The 14811-nt window shown below is 35.2% G+C and overlaps 1 protein-coding gene across 3 annotated transcripts in view; it reads right to left on the bottom strand.

The window, feature by feature from the left end:
- The window catches only part of SOX5 (SRY-box transcription factor 5), a 1052575-nt gene that overhangs the window by 218620 nt on the left and 819144 nt on the right, over positions 1-14811 (bottom strand). For all 3 annotated transcript variants that reach the window (XM_033222675.1, XM_033222676.1, XM_033222677.1), the window contains one exon: positions 9344-9430. In XM_033222675.1, coding sequence (XP_033078566.1) covers positions 9344-9430 — 87 coding nt within the window. The remainder of the gene's footprint in view (positions 1-9343; positions 9431-14811) is intronic.

Raw genomic sequence — 14811 nt, 5'->3', positions numbered from 1 at the left:
CCAAGTGTTCAGAGAGGACTTAGTAAGTGGTCTGTGAACAACGGAGAAAGTAGCAAGAGTCACAAGACATCCTTGACTTTAAAAAATAGAAAGGAACATTAACTAGATCCTTGGAAACTCCAGAGGTCTCCCACCAAAAAGGAGCTACTCTTTATTCACCTAGGTTCAGGTTTTTAAGAGTCATAACTTATATATGTGTGTGTCTATATAGTGTATAACCCTATGGAGACACAGTCATGTATATATGAACTTGTTCCATCTGAGTCAGATAGCTAAGGCCATGAGATCACTTGTGTGTGACTGATAGTAATTTATTTTCATGTTTCAGTTATTTGCATTCTTGTATGTTTTTAATCTATGCTAGTCCTGCTCCAGTCCCCTTCGAATGAAAGATAACTGAAGTAAGACACAAAAATATTGTTTCAGTCTTCCTCCTGCCTAAAAACTGCAGGCATAGCAGTCATTTATACTTCTGTATTCCACAGAAGCAGCACATGTCAGATTCCTTAAGGAACTAGCTTCAGTCATCATCAGCTCAGCAAAAGACATCATGATCTCATATGGTTTGACTGTGTCCCCACCCAAATCTCATTTTGATTTTAGCTACCACAATTCCCATGTGTTGTGGGTGAGACCTGGTGGGAGGTAATTTAATCATGGGGCTGGGTCTTTTCCATGCTATTCTCATGATAGTGAATAAGTTGCACAAGATTTGACGATTTTATAAAGGGGAGTTTCCCTGCACTAGTTCTCTTCTCTCGTCTGCCGCCATGTTTAGTGCCTTTCACTTTCTGCCATGACTGTGAGGCCTCCACAGCCATGTGGAACTGTAAGTCCATTAAATCTCTTTCTTTTGTAAATTGCCCAGTCACGGGTATGTCTGTATCAGCAGTGTGAAAACGGACTAATACACCATCCATACATTGCTTGGTCAAAATCCAGGTGTTCATTTTTTTGTCTACCTCATCTTCCCTACATAATTCATTGGAAATTGAGCAACCTTAGAACATATTATAAATTAGTCTCTGTATCTCGTTTCCACTATTACTCCTTGATCCAGGCCACTACCATCTCTTGCCTGTATTACAACAACTGCTTTCTAGCCATTGTCTCTATTTCTACTTGTTTCCTTACTAAAATCCATTCTCCAAACAAACGTTCATAGTTATCTGCTGAGAAAGGTAAATCAAGTCATGTCACATGCCTGTATAAAACTGTTTCAAAGCTTTATTCTGCACATGGAATAAAATGCAAACTCCTACCCTTACAAAGCCCAGAATGGTGTGGCCCTTGCCTTCTTCCCTGGCATCATCTCTTCCTATTTTCTCTTTTGTCAATATGATTCTTTGAGTTCCTCTAATACCAATATGCAAACTTGCTCCCACCATAGGATCTTTCATTGTTAACTGTTACTCTCAGAAAACTCTTCCCCCAGATCCCGGTTTCTCAACCTCAGCACAGTTGACATTTAGGCCAGACAATTTTCATAGGGAGTTGTCTTGCCTCTATCTTCTAGATGCAGGTGGGACCCTCACTCCTAGTTATAATGCCCCGAAATGTCTCCAAACATTGTCAAATTTCCCCTGGTGGAGCAAAATCATCCTCTTTAAGTGACTGGCTTTTTTTCTTTACTTCATTCAGCATATATTCACAGGGCAGCTCCCATGTGCCTCATACTGTTTTTAAGCGTTGAGGATCCTACAAGTACAAGCCAGAAAAGAATGCAAGCCTTCAGATAGCTTAAATTTAAATGAAAGAGATAAAAAAAAAAAAAGTACAATCAAATTTATCCAAGGTAATAACTTAAAGACCAGCTCCTCAGAGGGCCTTCGCGGACCACTGGAATTATAAAAGCAATCACAACTTACTTTCTATCACATCACCCAATTTTTATACTATAGTAGTTAGCATTATATGTTATATTCTTATTGATATAGTTATTTATTTATTGTATCTCCCAGTAGAGTATAAGCTTTATGATAATAGGATACTATTATAATTTGTTTTGCTCAACACTGTATTTCTAGCATCTACAGAATAATGCCTAACACATAGTGGATACCTTTATACAGATTTATGACCACTTGTTGAATGAATAAAATAAATAAACTTAAGAACAAAGAAAAGTCCTTGGTTAGCTGATATTGTACAATTTTATGCACAAGAATAACCCTCATCAGGGTTGAATTAAAGATGATCTCAAAAACATAGAAATAATAAGAAAAAATACACAAAAATTACTATTTCCCCAATATTGTTTTACTCCACCCAAATGAAATAGATAAATGGCTTGAAATCAAATCATCAAAATCAAAGTAAACCATTGGGAACTATTGTCCAAATAAAGGAAAAGTAAAAGTAAACTCACTTTTTTTTTTTTTTTTTTTTTTTTTTTGAGACGGAGTCTCGCTCTGTCACCCAGGCTGGAGTGCTGTGGCCAGATCTCAGCTCACTGCAAGCTCCGCCTCCCGGGTTTACGCCATTCTCCTGCCTCAGCCTCCCGAGTAGCTGGGACTACAGGCGCCGCCACCTCGCCCGGCTAGTTTTTTGTAGTTTTTAGTAGAGACGGGGTTTCACCGTGTTAGCCAGGATGGTCTCGATCTCCTGACCTCGTGATCCGCCCGCCTCGGCCTCCCAAAGTGCTGGGATTACAGCCTTGAGCCACCGCGCCCGGCCGGTAAACTCACTTTAGAAAAAAATGTCCTAGAAGTTTAGAGCTAAAAGTAAACTAATTACGTTTCTTCCTTCAAAACACTTACCAAAAATTTAATTCTTTGTTTCAAAGTGAATATCTTTGCAAAGGTGTTTTATTTGTTTTATTATTCACGTTTATCAGACTACTAGTGTTACAATTTGAATAAGACTTTACTTGGTTTAATTTTTTTATGGAAATGTCACTTTCAACTGGTATTTCACTTGAAACATCTAAAAATCATTCATTGTGTTGCCTTTTAATATTCCGCCTGATGAAGAACTACCACTAAGCTACAAGCTCTAGGAGGGCAGGAATCTGTCTACTAAATATTAATGGTATTTGCTACCATTATATCTACAGAGCTACCACATGGCAAGACAGACAACAGCTTTTGTTGAATAAACTGAAAATAAAATGAATAAAAACTAAGTTAGTCTAAATGTATAAGGGAAGCTTCTTTCAGGAGCACTCTTATCCAGTGAAAGAGAAAAGGCAGACCTCCCCTCATCAAAAAGGCTAAATAAAAATGGCACTATTACAGCTCATGAAAGGAGTATTTTTTGTTATGTTATCCTACATTCAAACATCTATTAATTGGTTCTTTACATTAAGAAAGAATTTAATCAGACTTTGATAAAATTTAGCTACATATTCTTTACTGCAATATAGATATCCTTCAGAAGTTGGAATCAATTACAATTATGTAAGGAATACTATAGTTTATTACATGACTGAGTATACATTAATGGACATCTTGTACCCTGCTAATACTATAAGTATTCTTACCTTTTTAAATATGTTTCTGATTTATTTTGACAAGATAGTGTTGTTTTTGCTTCAGTCTCCTAAAAGGTGGGCCTTGGCTTGGATTTAAATATATCGAATGTGGAAAACTTTCCATTTTAAGGGTGACACCATCAGAGTGAATAAAATAATTAACAAGTAGCTATAGTCTTCACTACAGTTGCCACATGGTGAATGTTTTGTTTCTGGGACATTATGAAAGAGATGTATGCATTATAATTTCTATAGTGAGTGAAAGGGTTATTCTTGTTACCTTTTTAAAAAAGTATTGCTCTGTAAAACATCTTATTAAAAAAATGTTGCCTTTTAATGGAGACTGTAATTTTAGGAACTTTTTCCAAGACTATTCCATCCACTTACTTATTGTACTTGAAACATAAATCCATTATTTTAAAATATCACATTAAATGTGCTGCATTTGGAATGTAGTCAGTAACAGTTATCCCAAAACATGGCATTTTTTACTTGTCATTCATTCCTCAAATATGCACTACATTCCAAACTTTGAGCCAACAGAATATTAGGTAGTCTACAAGGGACAGGTCAATATGTAAACAGGGAACAATACAAAACTGAGTGTGTGTGTGCTAGGGGCAGATCTAAGGACAGAGTATCTTGGAGGCAAATTATAGAAGTTTTTCATCCAGGTTTGATAGGTCTTTCCAGTGTTAAAGGATTCTAGAGATCACCCAGTCAAACTCTGTTGAAGACAGACCGCTGAGCGTTACATAAAACACACAGGTCTTAAAGGCAGTTCAAATTTTGACTCCGCCACAACTAGAGAATGTGGTGTTTGATAATTAGTTTCTGAGTCTCAATTTCTTCATATGTAAAATTAGAATTAAATGATGATGTCACAATAATTGTGTAAGAAAGATGTTTACACAGTGCCTGTAAGAAGATGCTCACTAAGTAGCAGGCAATAAATCATAATCGGCAACTTTTCAAAAATGAGTAGATGAGGAAATAAACCAAAAGTGGTAGCCCAATTGTCACAAGTGCTTGGAAGAATCAGCCCACATAACATCAAATCACTGTGGCTATACCATGCTTTCCTGGTAAATTTTACTACAAAAGAGGAAAAGGTTTTAGGTTAACTGCATTACCCAATAGTCTGGAGAGTATTTAAACAAGCTTGGGAATTCATATCTACAAGAAAACAAATAATGTGTTTATAATTATTTTAATTTTAGAATCTTTATGCTTCTCAAACAAGCGATTTTTTTTCAATGATTGAATGCATTTTTAAATGAGAAACACGTTGAGGAGAGTATTTTTTCCAATACAAAACCCAGATTAAATATGTAAGAGTTTAATATTTGATTGACTATATGTTTAAAACACATTATTAAGTACCTTAAAAAGTACACAGTATATAAAACTTCCTAATTGTGAACTGGTCTATCAATATACAGATCAATTGAGATACAGTGACCCATCCTTTTCTTCCAATCACTAGCTGTAATTACACACTGGCATGAGGACACTGGCATTATGAGACAGAGCAAGTCACTGGTTTATAGAAAATGTAGTCACTCTTTGCTTTTCTAGACATTGCCAAACTTATTTTGAAAACTTATATTCTACGCGCCAGCAGTCTTTCTTTAGTTCTTGTGAAATAGTTTTTATAAAAAGTGAAAACATTACTCATAAGCAACTACAGAGGAACTATAAAACAAGCTTAGTAGATTAAAAACATTAAACATTTACTTTATTTAGAAGTAAATGACTACATGTTGTGTACCTTCCTTATGGCTGACTCTTGTATTGAACAAATTCCAGATCCAACAGTTCTCTCAGAAAATAATCAACATTTCCAACCCCTTTGTAAAAATGTGCAGATATATATGTTTTAGGTTAATGCACAAATGTAATAATCACAAGATTACTATTCGTAAACCACATGATTCTTAAAGCTTTACTGGATTTTAAAAGAACATGTTTGAAACAACTTTAGAGGTGTTATAAATCCTTACATATTGAAATGCTGAAATATTAGTTTCCATGTTTTAAATTTATAAAACTTATATTACCTAGGATCTGATTTCTATTCTAAGTCTGCTTTCTTCAAATCATCTAATGTTATTTAGACATAATTATCCCTTTCAAGCCACTGACTGACTCTATATATCTTCTATGTCAAACATTTACATGCCACCTAAAAGATTATCTACTTTAATCCACACACTGAATCTACATTGCATATGTCTTTAATTCATGAGCTCTGAAAGGCTATAGTATTGCTGAATGGATTATCTCCTTGAATCCCTTATTGGCAGTTCTAGAGGTGTTTGGTGTTTGCCTTTATAGCCCTTCTTCTAGAATACACAAAATTATAGCCTTGCAAAAGAACCATTTGTTGAATTATATCAAATGCCCCTGGCACTTTTGTTAAAAACAGATCCAATAGTTTGTGGGCCTGAATTAATGCACTGCGACCAGGGTCAGAAGAATCCATCAGAGATTCTGAGGGGAAACAAACCAGGCTCTAAAAAATTCTTGAAATAAGGCAGGTAGAGAAACTGGTCTAGAATTTTTTAAAGTAACTTGGCCAGAGAACCTCCCATACACAGCTCTGCGTTTATCAAGATAAAAACAATTGAGAGTATTTTGCATGCAGATATTTGTGTTATAATTCTACAAATAAATATTAAGTCAGCAAAATACAGATTTTGCAATTACTTTGTTGAAAACTAAATGATCTGCTTAGATTAGTTAAAGCCAACATGGATCCCCAGATACTATCCTCAGGTGAGGTACCAATGCAATGACCTTCAGTGTAATGGAATTTCATGCTAGCTGAAACTGTGTGTGACTATTGGTTGCCAACTGGAGTACAGGCATTGTTTCTCCCTCTGCACTCAATAACTATGAGACTCTAAAGTATATTTCTTCACCTTTCACATTACTGTTACTCAGTGCTTCTGCTATAGATAAGGGCAAAAGTCTCTGTAAACTGACCAGTCATACTGTGTCGCTGACAAGTAAAGAAGAAACAAATAATTCCTTTGGGCAGCTAATCAGTTTATAGCATATATTGACTGCTGTTGGCAGAACTTTTCAGTCAAACTGTTTTGTTCTGCAAAACCAGATCGAGTGTCCTTTTCATGTGTTTGCTAGAGGATTTTTTCTAACGTAACTTTAAAACCTAATTCACATTTCCAAAGTACCAGAGCATAAAATGGCATAAATTCTAACAGGTAAAATAATCTAACATGAAAAGTAACTTTATGCTCTTAGAAGTAGGTGACCTTTACTAACTCACATTGTTTCTTGAAAAATGAGATTGACTTTAAGTGGGCATGACAACTATTTATTGATAGCTAAACTCCCCAAATCAAATGCTATTCATTTTTCCTGTTTTAAAAAGTCTATCATTCTTACTTTTTGAATATTAATAGTAAGAAACACCTCTCTAAACCCTTCCAAGCTATGATTGTAATATTTGTCCAAATGCTCTGAAATGAATTCACTGATAGCAATTGAAAACAGCACTTAAAAATAGAGCTCAGTCCTCACTTGGCTATAGTATGAAATATTCAGAAAAGGGAAAAGGGCACACACACACGCACGCACACACTCATTCACTCACACATCTCCTGGAACTAATTAAAAATTAAATGGAAACTGGCTAATAGAAATGGAGGAAAAAAGTTTCCATGCACACCAAGGCTCTGTGAATACTGCAAAGGCTGGAAACACCCTAACATATGCAAAGGTTCTCTTTAAATATATTATTTTAAATTAACCTTAATAAATAATAATTCAATACAGTCATATATTCAGATTTTTTTTTTTTAAATTTACTTATTCTTCCTTCCCTCAACTAAACAAGTATAGGAGAACATAAGACTTACATCTTTATTTGCCTCAAAATATTACTTCCAAAACAACTAAGCCATTGTTCTTGTCTGACTTCTGAAGTGGCAGGAAAACTACATTCCTGGGCCCTATATAATCTTTGTGCCTGACCCCCCAAGAACCTTTAAGTCAAATTCACTTACCCCCAGAGGGTAACACACTATTGTATCCTCTCCACTTTCTAACCACCTGTGAACAATGGATAGTAATTGCAACTGTCATGGGCAGTCAGTAGGAAAAGTAACCCAGTGCTGTTTTCCAGGTTTACTGCCAAACCTGAGTTGAACACCTAATAACCAAGCCCTGAACAGAAGAAAGACCTACAGTTGCTTTTAAAATGCATCAGAAAACAGTGTTTTGAACAGAACCAGAGGACAATAACCTAACTTGTACTCTGAATGTGAAGCTTAAAAAATTCAAAATTAAAGACAGAAACTTCTTTTGTGATTGTACTGTAGCTTCCTAAACTAACCCCCAAGGCAAGCCTGAAAGGGACAGCCGAGCTTTCCTCTAAGCTTGTCATCACTGCTGTTGCTGCTTTTAAGTTTGACTTGTGAAGGAAAATGAGGGAGGGAAAAAATGTTTGTCCTCCATTGGAATGAGATCAGAAGGCTTGGAAAAGGCAGTCTTCTCTGCTCTACTGTGAGTTATTACCTAGGTCAGAGGAGAATAAAAAACCTTGGAGAATGCATCCTATGCCTCAGGGGTAAATGGGTTAAAATCCATCAAAATAATATCAAGGACCTGCAGCCTCTGAAGATGAAACCTCTCAGTTCTCCTTAAACTTTGTCTTCAAGCTATTTAAGGCATATCAATTCTCATTCATTTGAATTTGATTCCATTGTAGATTTTGTTTACTGAATTTATTGATTAGCACCAATTCATTTTCTCATCACCCTTTCACAAGTAATCATAGCCTAAATACATGTATTTCCAAATGACTTGCATGAAAAGTGAAATATATAGTAAAACATTTTGCGGATGTGTTTAGATAACCAGATGTTAATGTCATGTAGGCCAAACATTTAAGACCGACGCTCTGCCTTTCTCCAGGATACACTGATGGAGTAAAGCCTTAAGAGAGAAAATTGCTTCTCTCATTGGGAAAACACTTGCACACACACACATATGCAAAAAAGTTATTTACACACGTATTTCACATGTATAATAATATAAATCTGGTGATGTTTTAAATATATATTTAGCCTCTACCAAAACTATACACAGTAATATATAACCAATAACTAAATATTTTATACTGATTACTAAGTATCTTGACTTTCTCAAAATCCTACTGTAGAGCTCAGAATCTTAAGTGTCCTACTAGCAACAAATAGAAAACCATAGATTGCCTACCATGTTTTGAGAAAACGTACTTTTAAATTAATTGAAAGGATAATTTGCTTTTATTTTATATGAGGAAATTAAATCTTCTCCCCTTGTTATTAGTAGGAGTTTATTAAGATACGAATAGTTTCACAGAACTTTTCTTAGTTGGATGTAATTGCTGATTCACATAAAACCAAAACAAAATTTTTACCCTGACTGGTACAAAACAACCTTCTATTATGCTCTCCCTATTCATCATTTCTGGTTTTAAATTTAGGTTATACACACCCATATTTCTTATATGTACAATGTACAAAATTATCTTATAAAACAGTTTTTAACCTTGCTGTAGGTACATTCTTACTTATAAAATAAATAATTTAATTTTTTTAAATGATGAAAATCAGAGCCTGTTAGAGGTATAGTGGGGTGATTCTGTTGAAAACAACATATCATTTATTCTATAAGGCACAAAGAAAGAAAGAATATGAGAACCCTGCTATGTCCTCCTTTAAGACAGGAAGAAGAAACCACAGACACATAGAATGCAAGCAGCAGAAGAGGTGAGGGCAGATATACTTTATCACCATTAATATTCCTGAATATCAACTTCATTTTGGTACATTTTGGATCAAAATAATCACACTATATTACCTTTTATTTCGCCAAAGTTCCCCGATCCCATTGCAAGAAGCTTGTCTTTCCAGTCCTTTGAGAGTAGCTTTTCAATACTGGGGGTTTCTAAGTAAAGAAAAAAAAAAGTAAGCAAATCAACATGACTCTCCTTACAATGGAGCTCATTAAAAGTCTATCAGCTAAAAATAAGGCCAATCCTATCCCAGCCCCACTTTGTAATGGCTTCATCAAAAAACTGATAACGGGGTGGAAAAAAAGAATGTGTTTTGTCACCTGCTGTTTCAAAATCATTAGCTTTTTCCTCTTGCGGAACAAAGCCATACTAATTCTTTATGACAATGGGTACACATAAACCTTGCAGTTCATTGTTTTTCAATTTGGTGAACAAATTCTTGCTATAATGGATGCTTGTCAATTTCAGGGTGTTAGTCTCCAGTCAAAAAATAATTATGTTGATAAAATGCGGAGTAAAAAAAGGCAAAGAATTAGCTCTTAAATCTGCTACATGTAATTATATCCCTCTGTGTGTTTACAATTACATCCACTTTATAATATGTGTTTAACATCATGTGGCGGTAAGCACACTGTGGTAAGATTTGCCAGTACCGTGAACATAAGCAAAAAAAAAAAAAAAGTTGGTATAAAAGAAGCTTTAAAAAGATTGCAAAATCTAGAGAAGTGAGGAATGCCTATATAATGGAAACCTATTACTTGCTTATTTCAGATTTGTATCACACTCTTTTACAATGCCCTGTGTTCGGACAGGGCACACACATTTTAGAAAGCAAGGTTCTGCTTTACTCTGGTATTTGTTTCTACATATAACATAGTTTTTGACCTTTCCTTTTGTGTTGAACTTTAATGTATAAGTAAATATAAATGCTAATAAAAACTCCCAAACATTAAACTCAGTTTCAAACAATATAATTGTATATTCTTGTCAGCACTTAGATGGGTACACAATTACAATGGCTTTCAATCCTGCGATTAGCACAGCATTCACTTAGAAAATGGAATGTACTAAAAGATAAGTGTCCCAGTATGCTCCATCTAAATAACAATACCCACACTTATTATATAGATCTAAGACATACACTGCCATTCTCCACATTGGTGTTTATGTGTATTTGTGTTTGTTCAGGCATTTGTTTACCTCCTACTAGGAGCATAAACGGCATACATGTTAACTTATCAAAGAGACCCTCTGGCCTAGAGACCATAATATTATTAGAAACTGGTTAATTTTCCCTACAGTAAAATGCATTTTAAAGAGTTTTCATCATCATGTTTAGTTAATGCTATCTACTTTTTCCAGGGTCCCATCTTTACAGCAGTCAGCTAGCAGAGTCAAAAAGCCTGTGTGGAGTTTTCAACAAAGCAGAGGTGCAATTTTCCTTGGGAAAAAAAAATAACAATATGGAACACTTCTGTCTCACATGTCAGAAACTTGTGGAAAACAAAATGGTGAAAAGCTCTGAATGATTACTTTTTTACATAGTCTATATGTATACATATATACATATGTGCAAATATGTATATGCACTTACAACAACTTAATATATGCACATTTACCTATGGAATGAATTTGAAATGAATGAATGCAGTTGAAATGAATGAACGAAAAATTTTTTCCTTTGGAACAAAACACATAGCTCTATTTTTCACATTTAAGGAACTAATACTGAAGAATTTACTTTTAGTTTTTCTTAAAATATCCCAATTTCTCTGTGGGATTGTTTCAGAATATTAACAGCAACTCTAGGAGTCATAAAACAGAGTAAATATCTTCATATTGTAACCAGTATTTCTCTTCATTGAGGCTTTAAAAGTAACTTTGAAATACTTCCGCAAGGACTTCCAACATTTCTACATTCCCAGTAAACAGTTTGAGAGTAAAATTATTTCTTAAACCTTATCAGAGTAGGTCAAACAAACACCACTGTTTCTTTTTTCCAGCACTCTACAAAAATTCTTGAGTAGCATGTAAACAGGGCACAGCCAATATGCTATTTGCAATAGAGTACTGTCAGTCATTAAAAGCTAACAAACCTTTGCAAAGCAGGAATGCAGCAATAGAAATCCATTGTGCACTAACAATAGGCCCCTGAACCTCCAGGCACCAAAAGCAGACCATTTTACTTTTAAGGCTATTGTCTGCAAAGTCCATGACAAAGCTTTTCCCCTGCAGCTAGACAAAATATTCACTGTAGTGTGCTCATAAAGAAACAGAAGTCTTCTGTCTAAGTTGCAGAGTTAAAGAAACAGCAGCCAGATTTCTGAAACCTGCAGAACATTCCTGGCCTCTTTATTAACTAGCATAAAGATATAAGGCTGGTAAACAGAGCCAGTTTGTTCAAGTACTTGACTTTTAAGCACACACTATAAAAAAAAAAAAAAAAAAAAAAAGAAAGAAAGAAAAAATAACTTCTTTAAGACTCAGTTATTTTGAAAATGTAAAATCAGAAACATACCTAACTCACGGTTGTCATGTCTGTGGATGAATAAAGACACTCATACTTACAACTTGGATGAGGTATATACTTTAAATTCAGATTAAAATACATTTATTTGGCAGCCTACGTGCCAGGAACTATGCTAGAGGTTTTTATCTGTATTCTCTCATTTAATGATAATAAGTAATTGAAGACTTAAATTGTGTTATTACGTCTATGTTACGGGTTTAAAGAGATGAAGAAGCACCAGCAAAAAGAAAAAAGAGAATTGCTCTGAGGTTCCACAAAATGTAATGGGCAGAATTGAGGTCTTGAACTAAGTTTTTTTTTTTTTTTTCCTACACATTCCTAACTCTCTTATCAACAACAAAATGATAATAATAGCTACTATTTAGAGGGCTAAGTGCTAAGCAAAGTACCAGCTCCTTTACATGTGGTATCTCAAACTTCTCACAGTAATCTGCTGAATTAGATATTGGTACATCTGTCTTACCATTTAAGAAATCAAAACTTAGGAAGTTATCATGACCTGCCCAATGTGGAGCTCAATTCTACCTATTGGATCCCAAAATCTTTGTTCTTTGTAGCACATACATTGCTATGGTTTGAATGGGTCCCCACAGAAGCATGTGTTGAAAATTTCATCCCTAATCCAAAAGCGTTGGGAGGTGAGGCCTAATGGAAGGTATTTAGGTCATAAGAGCTCCACCCTCATGACTGGATTAAGGCTGATTAGAGAAAGGCTTCAGGGTACAAGTTCCATCTGTCACTTGTGCGTGCACTCTCTTATTCTTCTGCTTTCCACCAAGGGATGGTGCAGCAAGAAGGTCCTCACCAGATGCTAGCACCTTGAGGTTGGGCTTCTCAGTCTCCAGAACTGTGACAAATAAATTTCTTTTCTTTATAAATCATTCAGTCTGTGTTATTCTGTTATGGCAACACAAAACTGAAACACACACACACACACACACACACATGCATACACTCTCCCTCATTTCATTTACAAAACAGTCCTGGATAGTAGGAAAAACAATTCTTACTAACTCCTTTGGATGGATGAAGTAAAAACTTGATAAACATTCTAGGGTAACACATATGTATGAGCAGCAACTGTGGAATTAAAAGGTAGGCTTTTTTACAGTTTTTGTTTTCAGGGTGTGGTCCAATTACATGCCTTGCCATCTAGGATTCTGGATAATTTAGTGACAACCTATGAGTATATAGCAGAGATATACAATGAAATGATTCTTTTTACTTATATAGTAGAAGGAATATTGGGCTATAAATCAAACAACCTGGGTTCTCTCCAAGACAGTGACACTGGTTAGATGGGGGGGGGGGGGGGGGGGGGGGGGGGAGGGCGCGGACTGTGGGAGGGAGGAGGGAAGGGGATCATAAAGACATCATTTCACCCACTTCACCCCTCTGTCTGAATTTCTGTAAAGCAAAGATCTTCAAAAAATCCACATTCAATACTCTACCAACTGCTACAATTTCCATTGGTAGTTCTTGAAATAATAGTAAGAAATGATCTCATAACAATGAGCACAAAGAATGGACATGTAGCAGTGATTAAATTTCTCTGAAAATGGTAAAGATACAGTAGAAAATTCATGTTTCAAAATGTAAAGGACCAAATGGCAGAAGCCCAATATTTACAATACACCTGTTTGTTAATGTGTGAATATGAGTAAAGTGAAATTTGACACAATTATGTAAGTGCTGCTTCACTGCTTGCGGAGTGAATAGATAGTACTTATCTATTAAATATTTAATTTTCTAGAATAAGATTTAAAAAATGCACAAACATAGAATCGCATTTTGTACTATGAATATGGTATGTAGGGTGCTTAGTTATTCGCAAATGTTCAAACTCTAGAGTTTCCTTTAATTTTTTAAAATTTTTGTGGGTACACAATAGGTGTATATATTTATGAGTTTCATCTATTTTCATGTTAAGATGTATCATGTTTTTTCACTTAACTCTAAAAGATTCTCCCAAAAATTCTTTCTCCTGAGAGTTCATTCTCCCAAGTGCTGGAATATCATGATTACCTTCAAAGTAAGAACTAGAGTTCCTTATATTAAAATAAGTGTGAGTTAATAATTATTATTTGCATAGCATTTCCATTTACAGAATGCTGCCAGATACAATTTTGTCAGTGGCATATATAATTGTTATATCCATTTTGCAGATGAGGAAACTAAGGCTCAGAAAGATGCTTTGTGCAACATCAGCTCATCAGTAAGTAGAATAGATGGAATATAAAACCAGGTTCTCTTAATTTAAGGATCTGTCTCTTTAGGGGAAAGGTAAATGCATATATTTTAAAAGAGAAAATAAAATAAAGTTAGGAAATAAGCTATAATATAATTTAGAAATAAAATATACCCTTCATCATCAACATACTAATATTAAGACGAGCCTAACTGGATTACTCTTGTTTCTTTCTGCCAACAGGACCCTTCTGATACATTTGCTTGCTTTTCCCTTCTCACCCTTGCCTCTTTTGCTCACATATGCTTCTTCACATCAATGCCTATGGCAATCCCCACCAGTGAATGGCCCCCCCAACTGTGCCAGCCATTGTTACAACAGCATCCTGCCTCTTTAGGGCCTGTTCATTCCCTATAACTCTCACTCCTTTTTCCCTTCAGTGCCAAACACTCTTAAGACCGACTCCCTCATCTGGAACAATGAGACCTAGAGACTCATGCCAACATATTGTAATTCTCCAACAAGCTGCCAGTGCCAAGAATTAAACCACATTCGCTCCAGTGCAGTAGCTTTACACACAAGCTCAGGTATTTGCTTTGTGTTTATGTAGGCTTTTTTTTTTTTTCTTAATCTCCCTTCAGCTGCTGTGGCAGAGCTCACTGAAAACTCGAACAAGCAAAAAGTACGTTATGCATAATATTTGACTTTTAAACAAAGTTGAAGGAGTTAGGTCATACCAAACCTATCACTGTTTATACTTTAATTTTGTAGCTGAAACTAAGCTGTGTTATTCTTGACATGTGATAGTGTACACA

This window comes from Trachypithecus francoisi, unplaced genomic scaffold, assembly GCF_009764315.1.
Source record: "Trachypithecus francoisi isolate TF-2019V2 unplaced genomic scaffold, Tfra_2.0 Lachesis_group11, whole genome shotgun sequence".
In the NCBI taxonomy this organism is placed as follows: Eukaryota; Metazoa; Chordata; class Mammalia; order Primates; family Cercopithecidae; genus Trachypithecus; species Trachypithecus francoisi.
This window is presented reverse-complemented; position numbering and strand designations above follow the sequence as displayed.